The following is a 26,004-nucleotide window of genomic DNA, read 5'->3' as shown; positions in this document are numbered from 1 at the left end:
CGCTCGTTTCTACTCATCGCACCTGCTTTGTGTCAGAACATACTTCGAGAGCAATTTAACTTTGCATTAGAGTAACTCATTAGAGACACACCTCTTGCGAAAGGGGCGGGGGGAGCTGCATCGCGTCTTGTAATTGATTCGGTTACAGATCTGCCCGCAGGGCAGCTCCCATTAGGCCGGTGATGAGCAAAGCTTGACACCTCCCTCTAATAAATAGAATACTCAATGATGTTGGCCTTTCTGAAGGCTTTAATTTGAACACGTTAAAATTGGGCGCAGGGTGAATTGGCCAGTCTACAGCTCGCTCTTAGGAAGTGTCACAGGCCGTCTTGGCTTTGTCATAATAAGGTTGCACCCATGTTTTGGAGGCTTTTCCTTCAACACCCTTGTGTTCTGCCATAAATCTGTAGCCCTTTTAAGGATCTCTCGTAACACACACAAAGCTCCGGTGCTCAAAGAGTTTCCAGTGAAACGATTTAGACATAATCCCTGACACAGATGATTTATGCTGAAGGTTCAAAATACTGCTGCTTTATTTCCAGCCCAGTTAAAAAAAAAACATTCAGGAACATTTGGGGGCTGCGGGCGCGGGGAGGCTCCTGCAGTTAGAGGGAAGAGAGAGAGAGAGAAGTGGTTGTCTCAAGTTTTTATGTGGCAGTAAATGCTAATTTGAAAAGTCTGCATTGGAGATTGTATTCCTCCAGCTTTATTCCTTGCATTTGGAGGGGAGGTAGGAGGGAGGCTAAGGCCTTGGGGTTTGATCCAAAATCTACTGAATTCAATGCGAGTCGTTCCACTGAGCTATATAGATCAGATCCCTGCTCCTGAAACCCTTATTCAGGTAAAACTTCCGCTAGTTAGAGCGCGGGGTCCTGATTCCACCATCAGGACTTAGTATTGTAACTTGGTTTCGGTGACATCATTTAGGCACGTAGGCATTTTAGAACTTTGTACCCTTCGTTTTGCAGCCTAGGTCCTGTGCCTGATTTTTGTCACATTCAAGGCCACATCCTAAAAAGGGCTGCGCTCCCTCACCTCCCACTGGATCGGGTCCTAAATACACTGAATTCGCAAGGGAACCAAGAGCCACTAAGAAGGTTGTTTACAACATTTGGGGCTCTATTGTCCCGTCCATATTCAACATGAATTCTCCCTGCAATGGAAACTAGGGCGAGTCCTGCTTACAAAATGATGGGCGGGTATGCCTCAACGTAAATAGTTAATTTCCCCAAAGGTGGGGAAGGGCTCTCAGGCCGGGACCAACGGAGAAACCCAACTGTCTACATTTTTTAAATTTTAAACAGGCATTGCTAGGTAATGGGCATTTCCCTGTCCTTTTGTTTTTAAGTAGAAAAGGAAATATATTGCTTAGGATTCTAGTTTTCTTTCTTTCTCTCTCTCTCTATATATATATTTTACCTATCGCGAATACAGGATCGTTCCCTAGCCAAGGAAAAGAACAAATCCCAGGACAAAATGCATCACTGTGGAGGACAGGCCATCCAAACTATCACGGCTATTTAATATAAAATTGTACAGTGTATATAAAATTATCTTAAGAAAGACATAGGGTAGATATTAATCTCCATGACAGCGGCGCTAACTAGTCAGTTTCAGGAACTAAGGGTCAGACACACTACCTGTTCCGATGGAGTGAGAGTTGGATGCTCTCCTTACTAACGGGTGATCATTTCAATGTAGATGGGGGTAAATGCATTAAAATGTGTACTAGACTATTTCAACCCTGGTGTGTGTATCTTTTAGATCCACAACCTTCAATCCTTCCCTGTCACTGACTACAAGGGGAGAATTTACTGGGTTGATTCTCATCTCCCCCTGGGTGTACATCATTGGGAACTCTACTGGAGTCAGGATTGAACAGAGATGCCAGCGTGAGGGGCATCGGGACCAAGCGATAACCAAAATGATCTAACTATTACATAAAATATCGTGTAAAGAGCAGAAGCGCCTAGGAAGAGTTATCAAAAACAAGAACAACTCACAGGTTAGGCTTTCGATTGTGAATTTTTGGCTCTCAATTTCAACTCTGTGCCGCATATCTGGCCTTTTTTCACTTTAAGATTTATGGGGTGGGGGGTGGGGAAAACGAATAATAAAGGCAACCTAAAGAGGAGTTCTGATTACTTCTTTGATCATGACCCAGGACAGACAACCAGAGCGAAAAAGTTATCTTGAAATAACTGCGAACACCGACAAACCCAGACACAATTAAACAAGGTTGTTGTTTTTTAATTTAATTCGAAAGAGATAAGAAATAATAAATCTTCAATAAAATATATAAAATTGTACACGTCATCCCTTTCAAAGGGACTTTAATATAATGGGAGTGGAGAAGGGTGGGGGAACTGAACTACAGTGGAAGACAACACATCCTGGAGTAGGTCAAAACTTTGTGGCTCTTTTTTTTCACAACATGCTTTCAAAAAAAATGCATCCAGAAGTTCTGCCTTCAGCGATCTGCATCCTCTATAGTAACTTTACCACAAAGTTTAGCGCTAGTAATAATAATAATAAAACAATAACGATTATAAGAAAAAGCCTGGGCTATATCGTGCCATTGGTTTGTAAACAGAACTCCCCCAGTGAAATCCAGGAAAGGAGATCCGTTTGCAGAGCAGTGACATCCTGTTGTCCCATATGTTTCTTTTTGGTACCTGGATCTATTGGTGTTTTCAAGAAATGCTTAAGCATGATTCACTATATTGGCATTCTTTACAAGGTGATTTTTTTAAAGCACAAATTATTGCAAATAAAAAAACAACTCTGCGTTATGGTTTGAGAGTCCTTGCACACACACTACTCTGGGGGGGGGGGGGGAAATAGCCCACCTCCTTTCTCCATATCTCTATAGTATGCTTCCACCCCGCTCCCTTCAAATAGCATCATAGAGCCAAGCATACATACACCTGGCTGTAGGTGAAATTATTAAACACGCAAAGTAGGAAGGGATGAAGACAAAACTCTTTGCCTATTGCCCTCTCTGTGCGTCTCCCCTCCCCCAGAATGCTTTGAAAAAAATGTTTAAGCGAGTTCTACAAAAAAAGGGGGGGGGAAAATGATCCGATAATGGGGTGGGTAAAGTTATTATAGACTTTACTCATTTAGGGGCCCGATCCTGCGGTCCGGGAAAGCTCTTTGTTGCTTGGGTGCAGGGTGGCTCCGTTTGAAAATGCAGGAACTTGCTGCCTTTGGCCTCAGTCGGACTCTCCCGGGGTCTACTTCCTATTTACAGTGATTCTCGGCCTTCTAAGGTTTGTTTTAAAAACAAAACTCGATGATACCTTTAATCTCCTAAATATTAAGTGACAAGGCTTCAGATTTAGTTGAAGGAAGGAACCACTCCTACTTTAAAACAGGTCTTGGGCCTCCTAGGAAGGGGATAAGGGAACTATGCCTTGAAAATACAGGATTTATGGTTTACCGCTTCCTTTGTCCCGTGTGCAGTATATAAAGAGAACTATATTTGTTTAATTGTATATGCTTTTATATTTTTCTTTCAAGATCAGAGTCTGATTGCTCAGATCAAGCTGAGAGGAGACCCTGGCTGTGTTCCCAACCTGTAGCATACAGGCTGCTTTACTTTTCTAATGCAAACTCCGATACACTTGATATGGCACATAGAAGCCGGCAGAAACAATGACCAGAACTGGTTTTCTAGTGCGTTCTCGCATTGGACAAAATCCGCCAGGAAGTCTATATCGCCGTTGCTTTCCTTTCGATCTTCTTAAGATAAGTGGTACATGCTATATCCGACAGGAGTAGCATAGAGTCCTACAGGTGGGATGGGAAGCACAGGTCTGTGAAAAGGATAAGATGGTCCATACAGTGAGGCCGCCTGGATGGGAGAGTTGATGGGGAAAGGTAGACTGAACCCAGAAGGCAACATGGGCTTTGCTGCCATTTTTAGCTTCTCTAACTCGGCCTCCTGCAGTCTCTTGGCCTTGGCCCTCCGGTTCTGGAACCAGATTTTGACCTGGGTCTCTGTGAGGTTGAGAGAGCTGGAGAATTCTGCTCTTTCTGCGATGGACAGATATTGTTTCTGGCGGAATTTGCGCTCCAAAGCCAGCAGCTGGGAAGTGGTGAAAGGGGTTCTGGGCTTCCTATTAGTCTTGTGCTTCCTCAGTGTGCATGCGGTGGGACTCAGATGTCCTGGAAGGAAAGAAAAGGCCAGTTAAAAAAAAAGGAGGTGGAATGCTTAAGAACAAAAAAGGGGGGAAGAAAACGAAGCTTGAGAGTGAGTATGTTTGGGATTTGTTTCATTCACACCCTCCTGGAGATAACCCCCAAATATGAAGTACTAAGAACATGACTTATAAGCAGTGCTTGAATTCATTGCTGTCTGGGTTGTGGGCTGTTTGATAGAGAAATCCCAGCCCCATTTTACACAAGGCAGATAGAGAATCCTCTTTCCCCATAAGCCTTTAAGTGACAAAATCAACAAAAAGGAAACGACATGTGAGGACATCACGGGGTCAGACCACATAAATGCAGAGTACAGCGCAAATGTCTTAATAGCTTCGGTGAGCAAGAATTCCTAGGACTCTCTGTGTACAACAAAGTGTAATGCGTTATAAAAGAAATAAGTTCCCAGAAGTAAAACGTCTAGCAAGGGACAGAAATAAATCCATCATCACCACCACTCTTCAGGGATTTTTCCATTGGGAATAACATTTTAGGCCAAATCCTGCAGTCCTAGTAGGCGTTTTGCCTGAGAGCTATAGAATGGGATCTGATAATATTCTTTGTGTTTGCTGGGTGACCAGGTGTCCCAATTTTATAGGGACAGTCCTGATATTTGGGGCTTTTTCTTATATAGGCTCCTATTGCCCCCCACCCCCTGTCCTGATTTTTCACACTTGATATCTGGTCACCCTAGCTGACACCTCTACCTGTTTCCACTGAAATGGAGGGAGGGGGAGAAATCGGGCAGTTTTATTACTTTTTCTTTTAGATAATTCACAGCCCCTCTCACTCTTCCACCCTTCCCCAACCCAACAAACAATGAAAGAAAAGCACAGGAAGGAAAGAAGGCGACATGTAGCTTTTATGACATAGGCCAATTAAAAACCCCGTATAACTGCAGCATCTCTGGCCAATGCAAGATGTGGAATGTGTTACCTATCGTGTTCCATTGTAATCCGGGCCACATCATTTACATTGTTATGTTAAGGAGGATCACTGATTTTTCTTAGAACACTTTGCATTTCAGTAGTAACCTTTTGGGTTGAAAAGAATGACTAAAATGTGAGCAACTTGAAAACCCGGGACGCTTAATTGGCTTTAAATCGAAGTATTTAACAGGCAGCTCGTTCTTCAGTGCGATTTCGAAAATGATAACCTGCCCTAAACGGCTGGTGCATTTTAGACACAGTTTTGGCCCTATTTCATACACACTTGTCAGTGTTTGTGCACTCTGTGTGTTAATATATTTTTCCTTTGCCTCTTGCAATTTTTTTCAAAGGGCGTTTTGAATTTTAAAATAGACTGGGCAATGAGTTTGAAATGCGTGTGTTGCAAAACAACCCCCCAAACGAAAAAGTAGAGGAAGGAAAGGATTGTCCAAAATAAAAGTAAACCTTAAATTCTTAATCCCTATTCTGTCTACTGAAGAGCGGAGTATTTTCTAATGCAAAACAACTTGTGGTTAATACATTGGGGGCATTTCCATAACTATGCAGCCAGTGTGGGTATTTCGTGCAGTCCCATAACTTCCTAAAACAACACAGTCAACATGGAATTGCTACACTTAATACACTCCATTAGGGCTCATTTTAAAATGAAATTATGATTAGATGCTCCTATGAATATGCTTCTTAGGAAAGATCTCCAAAGGCATGGTTAGACAAGGGGCTTCATACTTATGCCTTTTCCCTCCTTACAAAACATGTGAAGACTAGGAGGGTAGATGAAGGATTTATCTCGAAATTGCAATCACAGAAAACGAGATAGTTTTATTCCATTGAAATCAAAAACAAATCTTCAAATGGCATCAGGAACTGTCCCAACACGTCAAGATTTCTGCGACATGTGTATGTGTGTGTGTAGTGGGGGCGGGAGGGGGGAGAGACTTGTGACCTCATATAAGTACTTATTTTTTAATAAAATCCCAGTCAAAGGTTTACTGCCAAATATCTGCAAACTTTAACCTATGTATCTTTCACCATTTCGGCATCCTTTCAAATAAGTCACCTGAGTGTAGCGGTGATAATAAACAGAGCACTAGAACACATTTCACCGTCTTTACTGTGGACAGTCTACGGTATTTGGTGCAATAGCTTATTTTAAAGGTATCTTGTGCTTTTCACTATATTTTTCTGGCAAATCCTTGACACAGTCATCACCTGACTGGGTAATACTACCTGTGTCAAATAAACCAACCATGTAGTTTAAGCTACTCCTCTCTGGTCCCACTGATCACTCCCTCAACCAAACATAACTTTTCAAATAACCTATTTAAAATGCCAAGAGTGTGCAGGGAGATGATCTATATCATCTCTTGTAAGAACCCAGACAAAGTCACTGACCTACAGACAACCCCCTAAGACTCATCTAGTGTCGGGAGTCAATAGTTATTTGACAGGGATAATGGAGGCTGGAGAGGAAGGGAACCCTCTCTAATAAGGGTAGAAGTCTCCAATTTTCATCAAGCCTTATTTTATCAAAACCTAGGACCGCCGTGCAGGCAAATTTTCCTCCGAAATAGTGAATTCCGTGAAGAGCCAAAAATACTTCTAAATCCCAGTATGTATTTTCTGTGACATGTTAAAGTTATAGAATATTGTGACCTCTGAATCGTTGGCAATTTCTAATAGAGCGAGAAAAAAGCTGGGAGCTCACTGAATCTATGATCGTGGAAAAAAGATATGTGGAGTGGTGTCTAGGTTAAAAACGTTAGGCCTTGTCTATTTCCAGGTCATAATTTGTTAGAATCTGTATGCTATAACTAGTAAAATATAGAAAGAGCAACACACACACAAAAAGCGTTTCTAGGGGTTTTGTTTAAGGTATTTTCATACCCTTCCCTAGCAAACCTGGGGTACATAGAGATTGGGAGACTTTTTCTACACAAGAATGACGCAGGAGTATTAGTCCCCCCCCCTTTTACACTGTTCTGTCTGTTGTCACACAATCTCTTCAGAACGTCCCAGACATCAGATTAATTTAGGGGATCAAAGAAAATTGAAGCTCTGAAAGTCAAGGAAAATACACAGGTACTGGAAAAGTTAAAGCTATAGCCTTGCTGAAACTTTCTTTTCGTGATACTAGATTATAAACCGAACTCCTCGAAGATAGTTAGACTAAGCAGATCATATCGGTTGGTGAAGCTGTTATTAGATCAAAGCAAAGCAGCCCATTTTAATTTTCAACACAAGCTCGAGGTGTATTGATCGATCTATTATTACAGGTGCGTAACGCCATTGGCTACTCTCTATGTGGGAAAGTATGGAGCTGCATGGCCATTTAAAATATATTTTTTGTCATACTAGGTCATCTATATTCCTGAATTTAAAAGGGCCCAAAACACTAACTCTAGAAAGGCGCGATGTGATCTAAGCGGGCTAGCTGCGAAGTTCAAGGGCGAAATGCCAAGTGTCCACACACCGTTGTATAGCTACAGATGGAATTCGCTCTGAAGCATGGCTTTGCGTGCATTACTAGCCTGTGGATCGTGTGTCACTGGGGGAGGGGGAGGAACACCTCTAAGGAGGCTGGGGAGCGGATCCCGAAGACATGACAGTGTTCTCCCCCGTTTCACACACTTTAGGGCACTTAGCGGAGCCACCTCGGATGGGTTCATTCATGCGCAGTGTCAAAAGAAGCGCTCAGGGAGCCAGTATCATACATAACAACACTGGAATTCTCCTTGGAAGCCACGCTCCGTCCAGTTCAATTTGCGATCTAATTTGAAAATCTCTACTGACAAATGCGGTATCTGGGAAATTGCTGCGGGGCTCCGGATCTTCACTTATTCAGGCCAAAAAGCGTCTAGCCAGCCACCCTCCATCCAAATCTACCGCTCAAAGACTCGTTCTTGGACGTGAAGGAATAGATTAAATCAGGAAATAGCGGCCAGTTAGTTCCCAAAGGCAGAGTCAGCGCCCTCCCTGGAAGCTACGCGGTCACAGAGCTGGTTTCATGCCCCAATACAGACCCTTCTCCCACGCGCACGACTCAGCCCCCAGACGCCGCATTTCTTACTTAGACAACCCCCATCTGTCCTATTTAGCCCCGCTAGTGTCAGAGCCCCAGCTCCGGGCAGCACTCACTTGGTGGAGGGGAATATCTCCCGGCCTCTTGAATCCAGGAGCTGCCGTCTTCGGAATTCTCCGATTTGACCGACGAGGTTTCTAAGGTTTTTGTAAGCCCCCCGGGGCTGTGAGCTTCCCTGGAGCCGTGCCCTGGCAGCAGCAGGTTCCTGGAGGTGCCCAGGCCAGCTCCTTCCATGCCTCCCCCGCCGGGGGTGAGGGGCACCTCTTTGGAGGGCTTTTTGTCGGACATGAGCGCCTCCACGCTGAAAGGCAAACTGGAGACTTTGATTTTGTGATGATCCTCGGCACCAGCTGCTGGGCCCTCTTCATCCGAGGAGAAAACCTCCTTCGTCTTGGAAGGAGAAGACATCGCTGCGCACCCCCACAGATCCCTGTGCACTGCGCCTGGCACACACACACACACACACACAGCTCTGTTCCTGTATCCCTCCGACTCCGTGCGGCTCCTACTACTCACTGCTCAGGGACCCGCCAGCTCCAGCCACTCAGCAATTTCCACCCCCTCCTGCTTCTTTTTTTTGGGTGCTCAGTTGTTGTTTCCTCCTTTGGGAAGTTGAGTCAACCCAGCCGAGCCAATCAGAGCAGCCCTGGAGGATGACGTGAAGGTGACACTCTTGTGATTGGTTCTGAGAGGCTTCCCCCCCTTTTAAAAAATAAATTAGGAGTTAATGACATGAGCAGCAAACGGACTGTGTTATTAAGGAGCCTTCCAGGGCTATAATCATGCCAAAGCAGGAAAAGTCAGTAAGGTAATTAAGGCAGGTTAAATGAAGAGGATTCTAAGATTCCAGATTTTTCTCTTTTAAACCCCCTCTCCCCCCCCCCCATTTTAAACACTCCCTTTCTCTAACTTGTGGCATAACTGTTACCCACTTCCAATCACATCCCAGGTATTTTTGTCCGACACGGAAACATGTGTCATCTGAATACCTCCAGTCACCGCCACTTTTACCTGTGGCTCGATCAGGGCACTAGCGATCCTTGTCTCCCGATCCTTATTTGTGAATTTCTGCTATTTAGCCTTTTGTCAAAATACACACACGAGACTACGGGAAATTGCACGTGCCTCGCCCCCTTTTTTGCTGCTCCGCCAGCACCTCCGAACGCTACAAAACACGCTTTGGAACGTGAAAAGAATAATTTCATTTGCAAATTCGTGCAGTTCCGTTCGGATCCAATGCCAGTGAGGTTCGAAGGGGTAAACATATGTTCAGTGTTCCCGTACCTCAGAGGGGAGAATTCCGTAGAGCTTGGCAAGGACAACTACATCAACATATAATCTTAATAGCTGAACATTTTTCACTATAAATGCACTTTTGCTCTATTTCTTAGTGCAAAGACACGCCAGTTAAAACCACGTTACAAAGGCGGGATTTGTAATGATTATTTTGTTCACATACAATGCACGCGTACAATAATGATGAATAAATGTGGTTCTAATAAGCATGGGACATGATTCTGCAGACCTCAGTTTGCAAACATATCGACGTAGTTTTATGGGGGGGGAAGGATTTTGCCTCTTTTTGACTCCTTTAATGTGAATAAGGGTGTGTTAATTAAAAGTATTTCTTTTAATCGCCGTGCGGATAAAAGCAAATACATTTTCTTCATAACGAGCGTAATTTCATCATGATAATTATTTAATTACATGCTGGCAACTATGGCTATTAAAACGCTCAGAAAAATGGAAGCTTAAAATATAGGCGGCGGCAGTTAAACCTAACACAAACCCTGCAAAACTGATGAGTCTATATTTATTTATTTGATGGTTGATTCCGCCCAGATTTCCACTGACTGCAGAAGGAGCATAGGGGTGGGAGTGGGGTACAGACTCGGGACCTGCCAAAGCAAAACTATATTGCAGAGTTGTTGTTTTAAAAGGTGGTTTTATTTTTGACACTAAGTGGTTAGTAGTATTAATTCCATCGACCCATTGCCTCTCAATAGTTAGAGAGCGTTTACCCCTTTCTTATTAATATCCCAGACGGTTACAACCACTTGGTCTTGACCTTGGTTTCTGGCGCCTATGTGCTATGTACCTTGTGTTCGTCTATATGAGAGAGCACTCTTCTCCGAGCGGTATCCGGGGCTTGATCCCGTAGCTGTTATTCAGGCAAGAGGCATTTTGCCTGAGTAAGGACAGCAAAAGATTATGCCCCTTGTCTGGATTGGCCTAGATTAGCTTTCTTCTCTGTCTCTCAACTGGGGGCTACCACTTCTCAGAAGGGGAATAGAATCGAACGTTTTAAAACGTTTGAAACTAAACCCAAGTTATTTAAAGGTCTATATAGTGAAAAAACAGGGCCCTTGGGTTAAAAATAGCAAAACGGTAAGAATTATTCCTAGTATGCCACTTCAGATATTCTAGCCCATTAGCCACCTTTTCAGCTCTTGAGACAGTAGCTGTTAATCGTTCCCCTAAATTCCAGCCAGCATCTGTAAAAATATACACTGTATTGAGATCGACTGAGTAGCAATACAGTGACAGTCTTTCCTCTACACACAATCCTCACCGGCACATCTTCAACAAAGATCTAGTTTATAAGACCAAAATCAGGGTGTTTCGAATTAAGCCATAGACAGTTTCAGCAACTATTAAAAGAGGCAGAGCACTGAAGAAGCTTTCAGATGGATTAATAATAGGTTGGAATTATTATTTTTTTGCCACTTCAGTAAACAGCACATATGATCCATGGTCATTTTCTCATTAAGTTAAACCACAGGTTACACTGTGTAGAGAATGGGTTGGAGAGCAATTTAAATTACATACTGTGACTTCCTATTTATGGTCTTGCAAACCATCCTGCTGCAGTTCGTCTACTTCGTATCTCCTCTTATCCCTCCACTCCCCCCCCCTCCGCGTTCCCTGCATCATGACAAGTAAATGAGAATTAATGAAAATAATGAAACAATGTGTGTCTAGGGAACAATGAAGCGTCAGTGTAAACCATTGTCGATTGGCTTAAATGCTACAGATAATTATACCGTATTCACAAAGTCAATGCACCTTCCAACTATCCATAAAGAAAGAATGCTTGCTGGGGGGTAGGTCAGGGTGACACTGTTTCAAGAATCGAGTACACTGGGTGTATTTCTTCAGCTGGACAGAATATTCTATTCGAATTCCTTTCACTGCTGCATTGCTGTGGCCCGTGCGTTATATCACAAGCGTGGTCGTGTGTGTGTTTGATGTGCATTATTTGGATTGTATCCCCTTTGGGGCAGCAAACATGCCTGTATTGGTGTTTGTGTAGCACACTGTCCATTTAAGATTTGGTTACACAAATGTCTCACACCATTGGGTCTGTTGCTGCTATTCGAGTTTAGCTCTTTTGTCGTGGATGATATTCGCTACCCATTTAGTATCACTTTGGGTTAGCAAAGCCTTCCTGAACCCATCCCCGATGTTCTGCCAAGGTAAATAGTCTGGCTGGATAATTCTAAGCCTATAGTTGTTCGCAAACTGTTCCTTCAGACATTTCTTTATTTATATGATTGTTTATTTCAATCACAGGAATTCGTTTCTGCAACCCGACTAGATGCCTGCATCTTTTAAGATAGGAGAAGAGGATGACTAACTTCCTAGGACAGAATTTTGGATGAATAAATACCCGCACTAGAATTTGGGATTTGCGAACATTTTCAGGAATGCTAGGTGGCTGTCCGGCTTCTGGTCAAATCATGGCTAATACAACCCCAGGAGTCACTGTGAACCCAAATAAATTTCTCTTTCATTCCGGAAAATAATCACAAGTCCGTTTATTTGACTATTCGCCCACCTCCCGCTGGGATCAAAGAGACCCGACAACCTGTCTCAGCTGTATCATTTCCTTTCCCCAGAGACACGCGTCACATCTCCTGATCTCCAAGCAAATGTCACGAACCTTTGCTCTAGAAAGGAGAACTTGGGGGGTTGCCCGCCAAACCTTAAAAGCTCTGGGGCTGCCTTTGGCTTGGCGTACCCCCACCCAGGTATCCGGAAGCCTGGGCTCGGAGATCCCAGAAAAGGACAGGGATCCTGCCAAGGTCAGGGGCACCTTCCCACTCCAAGTGTGCGGCGTGGGGATGGATAGAAGAGTTCTGCAGGGGAGACTGGGAGCGAGCAATTGTTAGACACGCAGCAACAATCTCACGGGCTTCAGAGGGGTTCGCATCCGCTAAGCCGTCTGGGGCTTAACATAACCTGTACCCACGCTCCGACACGCAGGTTCAGCTCTCCCCACTCATCACTTATTCTCCTGCACCAGCTGGGAAGGGTGTGCCTGGGCCTTGGGACTCAGCCTCAAGAGTGGGGCAGGGAGGGAGAGAGCAAAAAGGAGGGGGGGAGGGGGGAGAGACGTTGCAGACAAACTGAGGCTGTTTGAAGGCGCCAGGAGCGGGGAGATGAAAGGGAAGCTCCTGGGGGAAGTGCTGTGCAGTTTGACCGGCTCCAGCAGCAACAGCAGCGACTGCCTGTCCCAGTCAGACCCGCCCCGCCACCCGCCCCAGCCCCCCGTCTACCCTGGGGCAGCTGCCTGGCCACTCAGCTTGCCTTCGTGTCTGTTGTTCCGGCCAGGGGAGAGGAGAAGGAATCCAGCAGCAGGATCAACAACATCATAATTACTGTATCAATATTGTCACCAGCCTTATTAAGAACAAGAACATCAGTGACCATCATTATTTTATTATTGTCCTGAACGGTAATTAATAAGAACTATGTGAACGCCCAGTTCCTCCGCCTAACTCAGATTTCCCTGTCAGGTGTTTGGCAGTACCGGGTACGATTCTGATCTGGTGTAAACTAGGAACAACTCCATCCACATCACTGGGACTGATTCTATCCCCGCTTCCACTAGTCTAGCTCTAGTTTGTGTTCCATGAAGTTGGGTTTCCTCTTTGTACAGCAGATAATCAGTCATGAAAACAGTCAGTGCGTTAATAATCACTTAGGTCTGGGACATTTGCAAACGAATTCAAGCTAATGTAATTTACAAGCAGTTTCTTTGCATTGTTGTGAAAGGACCGAACACTTCTGCTACGTTGTTAGACGCTAGTGACTCCCCCAGGCCCCAGCCCACAAAAATCCCCTTTCAGATATTTTGAATAGATCTCATTACAAAGACAGATTTTTAAAACAAGGCATTGTGCAGCTGGCAAGTGGGAAAAAAATTGGGGGAAATACTGCAGTTTAAAAAAGTTTTTTTAAGAGGCTAAAGCATAAACTCTGATTGGAAATAAAGGTACTAAAATGGGCTCAGACTTGCACACAGAGGAAACGTTACCTCCAATTTAGGTGTATGCAGATGCAAGCCTTTAATTTGTCAGATGTCTGAGATCTTCCTCTTATCATCACCCTTACCAAGGGAGAACTGAAGCCAGCAGAAAGGCGTTTGAATTCTAGCTCATGTGCCTTTATCTACAGACACCGAAAAGGGAATGAAAAACATTACAGCCTCAGAGCAATCGGAACTGGTTACCAACACAGGAGCTTACAGATGCGTTTTCAAAGCCGTTCTCATTAGGTTCTTGTGAAGACTACGTTTCTGAAGCCCGGACTGTCAGAGAGTGGTGTCGAACAGCCCACTCGGAAGGTGGAAACCCCCTGCTAATGATCTGTTCTTGTTTCCCTTCTAGCTACAGAGATGGGTCTAAAAGCCGCCCTACCCTTTGCTTTGAGTACGTACATTAAGGCCCAGATCTTGCTCCCTCCACCGGGCTCTGCATGTGTTGGGAAAGAGCATGCCCAGGGAGGGTCTTTGCAGAACCAAACCATTGAGAATCGCTAATGAACATAAAAAGTGAATGAGTAAAGAAGAGGTTCTAATACATTCGATCCTTTAGATCTCGAATCCAGTGCAATCCTTTGCTACAATTACTCCCTGAGTCTGTCCTCTAACCATATTATTAGTGACTGCCGGCAGTCGATGACATTCATTGTCTATCGAACGGTGTTACTGCAGAATAATAACCGTTTTGATAAGAGATTCTCCCCCCCCCCCCGCAAAGGTAAATTTTCTCCAAAGAGGTATTATATTTACAACGAGATATGTATTTTCTATTTGACAAGAGTCAGATGATAGCTTCTTTTTAGAGAGCAGGCGTCTGGTTCCTGAAACCTGCTGACAGTTTTTTGCCCTTAAGGACTGAAAACGATTTTTTTCCCAGGGTAATGGCTTTAAAAATAAATAAAAGGGAAACCTTCAAGGGGGGGGGGGGCGGGGACACACACACACACTATTTGTTAGGTAATAGTAAAACGAGAGAAGTCATCATAAAAAGGATCGGGTGGAAAGAGATGAAGATTTTGTTTTCAGATGCTCTATTTCTCACTGCTATGGATAATAATATTGATCACAGTCCATCAATTGCGCGTTTGCTTCCCGTTGTATAAATAGGACTGAGCGTTCCAGAGTGAATCCTATTGTCATTTACACGACCATCTCCCCAATGGAAAATAAGGCCCAGAAGGCGAAGCAGCATGTAGGACGTTTGTCTAACCTAATGCACCACATTGTCTGTTTCCAGAGCAAGGGCCCGATCCTGATCCCGTTGAAGTCCATGGAAGAATTGTTGTTGATTCCAACTGAAGCAGGAAAAGGCCCTTAAAAATAAAGTTGGACACCTGTTAAGCCTTCCCTGCTAGAATTGAGTGAATGGATCGGGATATCCCCGAACATCTCATACAGTTACTAGAATAGGCGATCGATCAATGGCCCCATAAAAGCGCCCTTTGAAATTCCCGTTGTGTTTTGGGCAGATTCCAATGTGCCAATAGCAATACATCGCCCCCCTGTATTTATGGGGTTCCCCTCCCATCTCCTGATTTTAAACATCCCTTTATCCTATTATGGGGTGGGGTGAGAGGAACTTTTCTAATAATGTAATCAAGAACCTTGGAAACTACATTGTAGAATTTTCCTTTTAGTTCCTGTTACAGTTTTTAAATCTATGACTTTCAAGGAACACAAAACAAAAACCCCAAACATTTCAAATGTGCAAGCTAATAAATTGTTCTTTGCACACTGCTGTATGCCGGCGATTTGCTCATTTCCATCCGAACTTGCTGTACAGCATTTTTAACTCGTATAGACACATTCTACCATTAAAATCACTTAATTAACAATCTCTACGAAGCAAGTTGTTCGAAGCAAGTATTACAATCGTTTAAAACGATTCGAAAAGAAGTTGCTTGATTTAGATTTGTACAACCTGTTATGTCTAGCTGTAGCCATAACTATCTACACACACACACACACACGTGTGTGTATTTCTATACATATTTACTTTTTATTTTTTGCTGTCAGTTTTCATATGCTTTCGTTTTTAGATGTCCCGCATATTCCCCCCCACAACATTCGAAATGCAGAATGGTTTGGAACAAAAATAAACACCCCTCCTTCATACTGGGATCACATAATGATCCTAATACATTTCTTATTTACTTTGAAATATAGAGACATATTCCAAGCTCAAAACAGCCATCGGAAATTAAGTACACAGACGCTGCCCTTTCCAGCACTTTTACCTTTTATTATCCTCAACTGTTTCTAATCTTCATTTTGCAAAAAGAAACTCAAATCCTCCTGATTGTGGCAGCTTTTTCTGTAGCTGCCCACTCCTTTTTGGCGTGTGTGTGTCTGTATAATTACAGAGTACATTTTATACAAACTGACTCTGAATGAACCCGAATCTAGGGATAAACTATCAGATCAATTGATTGGTTTGGTAACCTCATCATAAACTATATCTATATCCACACACACACGCACACACACTTGTACATTTCAAGTAGCAGCAAATCTCCCTTTTTACCACTGCAATCAAAGACTATTATTAATTGGCATAATAAAGCAAGTTAGCTGATTATCCCATACTTGTCGGGGAAGGTGGGATAGTATGAACATTACATTCTTTTATGAAATACTTTTCTAAGCCTTGGGAAGGGGGGGGGGGGTTAATTTGTGTATTTCATTGCGTGCTCTCGGGGCTATTTCAGCCTAAGCTCCAATCGGGGGAATTCACTTCCTGTGTGATCCTGTTTTTAACCCTCTTGTGGTTCCTGGAAGCTGTCCTGGTTGGCACAGGAGTTGGATGCCAACCTCCTGAGATGCTCTGGTAACTGATTTCCATCCAAGGAACAGGCGCACTCAGAATTCACACCCCACACCTGATTTTACATCCCAACCTGTTATCTGTCTGGTAAATTCTATTGTCCTGGTCAGTGACAGCCCTTTATCCATTTAGTATCTTAGCTAGATGAATAGTTTATACATTATCCAGCACCTACAGATTGGACTCCAAACAACCTTTCAAGGTTACAAATTTTTTCTTTGAGCCATTTCTCATGTAATTGTATTCAGAACTCCCTCGGGGTGATCCATGATTTTCACAGTTATTATAGACTAATTATAACCCATTACATTTAGTGATGATATTAGTTCCAGGGGAGAATACTATCAAGGTACAGGAAATATTATACTGCTAGAGGTATACTTGTTTTAAGTTTCTCATTCAGCTGAAGGGTGTGTTCCACCTAACCTTTTTAAGGAGGGCAACATTTTGTATTTATATTTTTGGAGAGTCAGGGAACCTTGTGATGTAATAATCAAAATGAGTCATCCTTTGGAATATGACTGATGTTGAAATGAATTAAGACAAGAAATGATCAAATTAAACCCAAGGGGGAAAAAACAAGCTGCAATTGTATAGTCTTATTTAGCACCAAACCATAAGAATTAGAGAGGGAAAGAACTGATCGGTTAACCTAGTGCACATTCCTTCACTCTCTGCCAATGCAGATTTGCCTCCTACTATACCTTTCCCAGTGCTTTGTCCGAACGAGTTATAAATGTCCCAAGCAGCAGTACTTCCACCACTTCCCTTGGGAGAATATCCATGTTTATGGGGAAAGTCTTACTTTTGTCTGTGTTCTTACAAAAAAATTAAATTGAGATCTTAAACAAAGATGCAATGTATTTTTTTTTTTTAATTTTAAAGTATAAGTCATGGCAGGCTACTCGTGAGTGGGAATGTTAGGAAAGAGATCTGTTTCAAGCTTGGATGTTATCAAGGTTTTCTATTCCAGCAGTTCTCAACCAGGGGTCCGGAGCTCTTGAGCAGGTTTCAGGGGGGCCACCAACCAGGGCCAGTGTTAGAGTCACTGGGGCCCAGGGCAGAAAGCCAAAGCCCCACCCAGGGCCAAAGCTGAAGCCTGAGCCACGAAGCTTCATGGGGGCCCCAGGCAATTGCCCTGCTTGCTAGCCCCTAATGCCGGCCTTGGCTTTTATATGCAGAAAACCAGTTGTTGGGGCACAGGTGGGCCAAGGAGTTTTTATGGCATATTGAGGTGGGCCTCAGCAAGAAAAAGGTTGAGAACCCCTGTTCTATTCCATTGTACATGGCCTGTGACCAGTTAACTCTCTGATAGACTGATGCACATTTTTGCCATAAATCTTCATGTTTTTACAATCCAAGTTTGTTTATCTTGAATGTTTCTTGGACTCGGATTACAATTTGTTACACTTCCTGTCTTTCAAAGATCTTGACTACTCTACAGACAAACCATACTGGCCAAAACAACAAAACTGTGTTGTTTAAACACGTTATTTCCAGAAAGGTGCTAAGAGGGGTTCCCAGGACAATTGTGGTTTGCACAGTGTTTTTGTAGTCTTGTTGGTCCCAGAATATGAGAAAGAGAAGGTAGGTGAGGTCGTATCTTTTACTGAACCAGCTTCTGTTAGTAGATGGTACTAGCTTTTGAGCTACACACAGCTCTTCTGCAGGTCTGGTGAAGAAATCAGAGTGTCTGACTAAATATTGTGATTAGCATATGAGGACTCTGGCAAATATTACCAATTTAGATTATAATTTGGGTCCTGATTCTGCAAGTGGTTTGGTATGGGCTGACCCATTATGTTTGAGCTATGTTCAATTGACTTCAACAACTTGCAGGACTGGGGCCATGGTTTGTAAAAATAGTTTACAGCTCAGCCTTGATTATCCAGCCTTATTCAACAGCCTCCAGGACATTCAGACAATCAAGATTTGTAGTAATCAAGGAGTTTTCAGTGTTAATAATATATACTGGGGACATGACTTTGTTTCTGATAATGGGGAGTTTTGGATAAAGGTTTGGTTAATGGAGGTTCTGTTTTATAACTACAGATGAGCCTCAGCCACAAAATTCAGCTCTGGATTTCAAGCACTCAAAAGCTCAGGAGCATTTGAATCATGAGTTTTAGTTTGGCCCTTCACAGGGTCCTACTGGAAAATTTGGATTTGAATTGGAGGTGGTATTCCAAACCCACAACCCACACATAAGAGCTGTCATACTGGGTCAAACCATGGTCCATGTTGCCCAGCATCATCTTCAACAGTGGCCCATACCAGAGCTTCAAGGGGAGAGTACAGATCAGGGCAATTATGGGGTAATCTACCCCTCTCTTCAACTCACGGCTGGCAGAGGCTTAGGGTCGCCTCTAGCATGTGGTTGCAGCCCTGACCATATTGACTAATAACCACTGGTGGACCTATCCTCCACAAACTTATCCAGTTATGTTTTTTGCCATCACAACATCCCATGGCAATGAGTTCCACAGGTTAGTTGTGTATTGTGTGAAAAAGTACTTCCAGTTGTTTTTATTAAACCAGATGCCTATTAATTTCATCGGGGGACCACTGTTTTTGTATTATATGAAAGGGTAAATACCACTTCTCAATTCACTTTTGCCACATCATTCATGATTTTATAGACCTCTACCATAACCTTCTTTAGTGGTCTCTTTTTCTAAGATGAACAGCCCTAATTTTTAGTCTCTCTTCATATGGAAGTCGTTCCATATCCTTGATCATCTTTTGTTGCCCTTCTCTGAACCTGTTCCAGTTCCACTATATCTTTTTTGAGGTGGGGCAATCAGAGCTGGACACAGTATTCACAGTGAGGGCTCATCATGGATTTAGATAGTGGCATTATGGTATTTTCTGTCTTATGTTCTATCCCTTTCCTAAAAGTTCATAACATACAGTTAGCCTTTTTCTATATTGAAACCATGTTAGCACTTTGAGGGAGAGAAATAGGTTAAAGCTAGGGTCGGCAACGTTTGGCACACGGCTCGCCAGGGTAAGCACCCTAGTGGGCTGGGCCAGTTTATTTACCTGCTGACACGGCAGGTTCGGCCGATCGCGGCCCCCACTGGCCGCAGTTCACCGTCCCGGGCCAATGGGGGCAGTGGGAAGCCGCGGCCAGCACATCCCTCGCCCGCGCTGCTTTTATACTAAACCAATTGCTTCTTGCTCTATCTTCAGTGGACATGGAGAACAATTCATTACAGTCTTCTTTTATAGTATCCCTTTTACTGGTTTGAAGGCTTTGACGACATCTAGAAAAGCACCCAGCTGTGAGGCTACAAACAGAACAATATGAGTCAGACAATGTTCGGTGACCTTGATTCACACATGAAACGCCCATTAACATGAGCTGATGTTCCAAATATAATATATGGCCTATTGCTTAAGGTGTGGCCCAAGCAATGTGGGCTAAAGAAACAAAGGGGCTAATTCTAATTTCTATCCTGGCTGCTTTATGCTATTCTGGTGGCGTAAAAGGATTATGAAGGGGTAGAAATGGCCTCTAGGCAATATTCCCTGAGTAAGGGGGTGTCACAGTACTGTCTATAATTCCTCTACATTGCCTCCTTCCTCCAATCAAAGCACCCAATATAGGGAGCATACTGGGAAGGGGGCATGACCAGGGCATGCTGCACTCTGGCTATTCTTGACTGAAGCAGAGTGTATGTTAGGGTATGTCTACACTGCAGTGTAAGCCCAGGTTTTGAACTCAGGCTCAAGCCATCTCCACATAAATCGTGCTAAACTAGGGTTCACATGCAGAGTCCCAGGACCCCAAGGACGTGGCGGTCCAAGACTGAGTCAAGCCAGGACTCAGCATTCAAGCCCAGTGCTTTGCAGTGCAGATACAGCCTGATTGGACTTATGCTCAAAGTATCCCCCAATCCCACAGGCCAACTTTCTTTGTCCTCTCTAGACAGAGAAGTTTGGTGAATCATCAAGTTTTTCTGCACCGTGAACAAAGGGCTAGAGTGGCCATATTTTGGGAGGGCACTAGGAAGTCTGGGATATGTGTCGCTGGACTTGGGCCCGCATAATGCAGTGTAGATGCTGGAGGCCCAGGTTGGGCCCTAGGGTTCAACAATTCCTCACCAGGGGTTACAAATGTGTGTAGACAGTCAAGCCCTAGGTTAACAAAATGTGGGTCTACTAACTCAAGTTCTACTAACCCTAAGCTTACATTACAGTACATTACAAATATATACCCGTAGAGTGTTCTAGGATTGACACTGAGGGGCTGGGTAAAGTTTACCAGATGTCCCCATTTTATAGGGACAGTCCCGATTTTTGGAGCTTTTTCTTACATAGCCACCTATTACCCCCCCATCCCCTGTCCCGATTTTTCACACTTGCTACCTGGTCACCCTAGGGTAAACCTATAGCTGGCTTAAGAATATGGAAGGCACAAAGATGGCTTTAAAGTCTTCTGACTCACTTTTAACTGAAAAACAAACCAACCCAAGAACAAAACCCTGCCAAAACACAACACTCCACTGCACATACAATTCTCCACCCTGGCACAGGATGAGAGAAGCATATATGACAGATATTGGTCATGTTGCTTACTGCTCTATTGGAAGGCATTCAGGCTATGGCAACACTAGAGCTTACAGCTGCACCGATGCGGCTGTGCCACTATAGCACTGCTAGTGCAGACACTCTCAGCTGACAGGAAAGAGCTCTCCCATCGACGTAATTACTCCAGCCCCCACAATTGGTGGTAGTTGGTGGGAGAGCTTCTCCTGCTGACATAGCGCTGTCCACACCGGCTCTTAGGTCACTGTAACTGATGTCACTGGGGGCGGGGACTGCAAAATTTTATATTTATGCTTCTCTCTGAAATTCTAATAATTTATTAAAGGAATTTGCTAATTGTTTATTTGGACCAAAATTCACATTAAGTTAAAAACAAGACTTTCCTTCCCAAACCTAAGAACTGTAGAAATATTTCCATGTTTGTGCTTTAAGATTCCAACTGAAAGGGATATTTCTAAACAGCTAAACATCCCCAAATGCTTGCAATTGCAACTGGAATCTAGCAGCACTCAGAACTAGGAAGTACAAATAAAAATGAAGGCAACTTTATTCATAATCCAAACTAGTGAAATGCCAAAAAGCCAGACACCATTAAGAGTGAAAAGTTTTAATTATTTCACTTACAATTATTTCACATATTATTAGTAATAATATAAATAAAGCTGTGTTTGTTACCATATATACTTTTTAAGCTTACAGTGTTTCTTTGAAATTTTTTGGTCAATGTAATAAAGAATTATAAAATTCTAATAATCATATAAAAGAGGAGAGAGACAGTTTTATCCATCCATCCATCCATCGTGTTAATACTATAATAGCAACTGAGGCCAGAGTTTTCAAAAGTGGAATTTATTTTGGATATGCAACTTGAGTCACTGTTACCCCAATATTGAGGCACCCAACATCAGTGGCCACTTTCTGCAAACATTTGCCATTCTACCCAGGTTCAAAGTCCCTTTATGAGTTAAAAGATGGATAGTTCCAGGGTTCCTTTGGTTACCGTCAACCAAGGAATAGCCAATTATGTTCCCATCAGTATTACAGCCTCAATGTGAATCACAGTGAAATGAGGGGAGACACAATCTGAGATCTGGTCCCAAATATTTTTATAAAATATTTTTCAGTTGCACTGTAAAGAATCTCTGATACTAGGATCTCAAAGCATTTAAACCATGAATTTATTAAGACTTAACTAAATAAATATTAAAAAAAACCCTGAGGTAGACAAATCTTATTATATCTATTTTACAGCCAGGCAAACTAAGGCACAGAGAGATAAAGTGACTTTATCAAGGTTACACAGCAAATCAGTGGTTGAAACAGAAATAGAATCCAGCACTCCTGACTTCCAGTCCACTTCTTGAACTTCCCTTCAATCAGTGAACAATGGGAGAACATGCCAATTTAGTCTCAGTTTGCATTTTAAGCCAAAAGGAAATACAACACCTGGTCAAATAACAGTATTTCAAGTGCAGTAGTTTAATTCATACTGCAATTTTACAAGTGTACTCTGCCATCAGACCAAATTTCTTCATAGTTTTAGCAGCATTGGTATATAATTTGCATTTCATGTAGCAAATCACTTGGTGCAATTTATGCATTGTTAACCTAAGGGGAAAAGTAAGGTCTGCCACTTTAATCTGGAATGAGTTCTTCATGTAACGCAATAATTAGTAACTCTGCTTTCATTTAATGCTTATTTGTTCTGATGCATTTGACAATCAAGCCTCTTGAAAATTAATGGGTTAATCTCATGCATAATGGCTTTATTTGCTGAAGTGCTGAATGAGTCCTGCTCAGTTTTGTCTGACTACATCAGGAAGCCTGAAACCTGAATAATGTTTAGAAAATATTTGGGAAGCAGGCTGGTTTAAAGCAACAGCACCACAAGATAGTTTTAAATTTTCTTTTATCCCAAAAAGGTTAAAAATTTCAAAATCATTTTCTCTTTTTTTAAAAAGTTCTACCATTTCCCTGTATTTTTAAATATTTTAATGAATTTGATTATCAATCTATTTTATCATTTATTTTCTCTTTTTGAAACAAGAATTTCAAAAACATTGACTTTTTCACTTTAGTCACACAGTGGGATTTAAAAAAAATATTTCAATTTTTCTTAAAGGCGACGTTTTAATTTCAAAAGCAGGAACTGATAGATAAACTCCAAAATATTTATATTCACATTTTTATTTTAAAAACATGAGATTACAATGTTCATTACGATATCAATTTTTCAACAAAAATATTTCATTTGAAAAATTTCAATTAGCACTATACAGCACTTCTATGAAATGTGTGAGAACCTAGGCCCAGATTTAGGTGCCTAAATCCCATGGCATCTCATGTGGCAAATTGCTTGGTGTAATTTATGCATTATTAACGTAAGGGAAAAAGAAAGGCCTGTCTCTTGAATCTGGAATGACTTCTTTGGCCATGTCTACACTTCCCAGAGATGGACACTGCTGTGATCGATGCAGCGGGGGTTGATTTAGAGGGTCTGGTGAAGACCTGCTAAATCAACAGCAGAGTGCTCTCCAGTTGACTCCAGTACTCCATCAGAACGAGAAGAGTAAGGTAAGTCAATGGGAGAGTGTCTCCTGTCAATGTACACAGTGTAGACTTAGGTTGACTTACCACGGTAGAGTAGACAAGGCCTCTGTTCCAGATAACTATTGTGAGTTAGGCTCCTGAATCCCTTTCAAAACTGATGCCTTTGCTCTGACTGAGATGGCCCAAGCTTCTGGAAACATCTAACAGAAACGCTGCATTCTCAGTAGCTTATCACACCCAATAGGCTAGTTACACTCATGGGTGTGTACGGGTAACATGATACATAGGCTTACATCCTCCAACCACAATGTAAGCTTGTTTTTCTGTGAAGCAATTAGAAGGATACACTTAAACATATCATTTAAGTAAACAATATAAGCATATCTGAAAAACAGTGACTATGAAGTGTTGTAACTTGTGGGTTCTTAGAGTGGCAGATTATTTGTAATTATGTAATTAAATAACACAAGGGAGTCAGGAATATTGATCAAGATATTCAGGGAGGGTGGATTATAGAGTCAAGGTCATGGTTTCATGGAGGAGAAAGATTTTCCATTCTAAATCTAATTTTGGCCAGTAACCCACATCTAATTTTTTGGGGGGCGGGACCACCCCAGAACAAATTAAATCCCCTCGTCTAGGCCTAATACGGTTGCTAGCTATTCAGTGCTGCCCCCCATTCCTGAAGCAATAGAGTTAGTATTAATAAACAATCATTAATATAAATAGTAGCTAATATGATTCCACAAGCAAATACCTCACAATCTTATATTGTATAACTCTTGTCCTTCTCTGAACCACCCTTCTGATGTCATTTCTCCCAGGGGATAAAAATTCATCCCTCCCTTTCTTTATGCCAGGGCTATAGGGCAGGTGTAAGCCCCCCAACCCTTAGGAGGACCCAATGCATTCTGGGGTGGATCAGAGATAGGCAAAGAGTGCATACTAAAAGCAGGATGATAGTGTCCAGGGTGTCCCTATGCCCTGACTATTCCCTAGCTCTGCAGGGCCCATAGGAGCTCTGGCAGCTGGGGTGTAATTTAAGGTAACCCTGCCTAGGCTGGTGGCCAAACAGGCCCTTGGCACCCACCAGAATCAGGGAAGCAAAAAACTGCTTGCACTGACAAGTGACTTCAGCCACCTGTGCCATGATGAATGTAGGGCCCAATCCTGGAGCTTTTTGAGTGCTTCCTCGAAGGTGTTGAGCACCCTCGATTTGGACTGAAATCAAGAAGTACCATGCAGGATCAGGCCCTCAGCCATGACTGTACCTTAGCTAAGCAGAGCAGATCAGCACTACCTTTTTTCCCATTTGGTGGGTGCCATTTTCATTGTTAAGAAAAAAACAAGAAGAATTGGGGGGGGGGGGAAATCTGCTCAGAAAACAAATAAAGATAAGCTTCAAAAATGAAAATAAAATCAACCCCTTTACTAGGGGTAATCAATAATACCTTGGTAATCAATAATGCAGCCTTTTTCTGTAATCCTCTATTTTGCTTGCTTATTTGTCTTTTTTTTTTTTTTTTTCAAAAAAATATTCAGATGCCAATGTAACCATCGTGATCCTGTTAGAACTGCTGCAGTGAAACATCTTTCAGTGTATCCATTATAAACTGTATTTTCTGGAGTTTATAACTCAGCAGTAAAAATTTGCTCCAGGCTGAATCTTGGCATATTAAGTGTCATCACCGAGGTAATTGGTTTTCTTTAAACACCTTGGGGGAAAAAAAAGATCTGAAGTTGACAAAAGGCTATCATGTCCAAACACCTACGCTTCCATGGGAGGTTTTCTTGGCTTTTGCTTTTGGTCTTTCTTTCTTTGTATTTTCTTCTGCTGGTTGGGCAATTGAATACAACCATCAAAAAAACAAGGGAAGTTATTAACCCCACTAGAATGTGTTCCAATTAACAAAAGAGGCTCTGATTTAAACCACCAGAAAGAGAGAATGCACATTTATGACACTTTGTCCTTATTACACCCTGTTCTATCACAACAGACATTCAACTACTTTGGCATTGTGAGTGAAGCTTCAAGTAGAGATTGAATACAAACCCACCATTTATTTTTCCCAGCAACTAAACCTGACAACAGTGATATAACATGTTTGTTTTCTCATCTATCTGTAAGACCACTGAGGTTTAGGGATCAAGGGACAGATTTAGAAAGGGGTTTAGGCTGCGAGCTAGTCATAGCAATGTCAATTCTAGCCCTATTTTTTGTTTGCAAATAGTTCCAAAAAAGTTCATGACATCAACCTGAGTTTTTGTAATTATTCAAAGAATGTTTACAGTTAGACATATTTTTAGTCTATAGGTCACTCTAAGATTATTTGCCATAACTATCACTTTGGCTATTTGACAGATGCACTCAGAAATCTGAGAGGCTTTGGGCATGTAGATAACATGGTACTTTCCTGTTCCTGGACTGGATGAATGAACCTTTTAAAAAAGGAGATTGACAAATGATGAAGAATAACAATAGCAAAAAGGACACTTTCTAATTCAAATTTATGGAAAAGTC

The 26,004-nt window shown here is 42.4% G+C and overlaps 1 protein-coding gene across 1 annotated transcript; it reads right to left on the bottom strand.

Annotated features, from left to right (window-relative positions):
• Nucleotides 1-2,234: 2,234 nt before the first annotated feature.
• Nucleotides 2,235-8,815, bottom strand: MSX2 (msh homeobox 2). The gene is made up of 2 exons (XM_008179532.4): nt 8,289-8,815; nt 2,235-4,170 (listed from the first exon to the last, which is right to left on the bottom strand). Exons 1-2 carry the CDS (start codon nt 8,638-8,640, stop codon nt 3,746-3,748), a joined length of 777 nt encoding a protein of 258 aa, XP_008177754.1. The 5' UTR covers nt 8,641-8,815; the 3' UTR covers nt 2,235-3,745.
• Between the last annotated feature and the right edge of the window lie 17,189 nt (nt 8,816-26,004).

Source organism: Chrysemys picta, chromosome 8 (genome assembly GCF_011386835.1).
Source record: "Chrysemys picta bellii isolate R12L10 chromosome 8, ASM1138683v2, whole genome shotgun sequence".
Taxonomy (NCBI): domain Eukaryota; kingdom Metazoa; phylum Chordata; order Testudines; family Emydidae; genus Chrysemys; species Chrysemys picta.
Note: the sequence above shows the minus strand (reverse complement) of the source record. Positions and strands in the feature narration are given on the sequence as shown.

What these genes read in the sequence shown, in the direction of transcription:
- MSX2 (XM_008179532.4), bottom strand. Translation starts at nt 8,640, where the DNA reads ATGTCTTCTCCTTCCAAGACGAAGGAGGTTTTCTCCTCGGATGAAGAG. An exon ending in GAGATATTCCCCTCCACCAA is followed by an intron (nt 4,171 to 8,288) that starts GTGAGTGCTGCC and finishes CTTTCCTTCCAG; the next exon opens with GACATCTGAGTCCCACCGCA.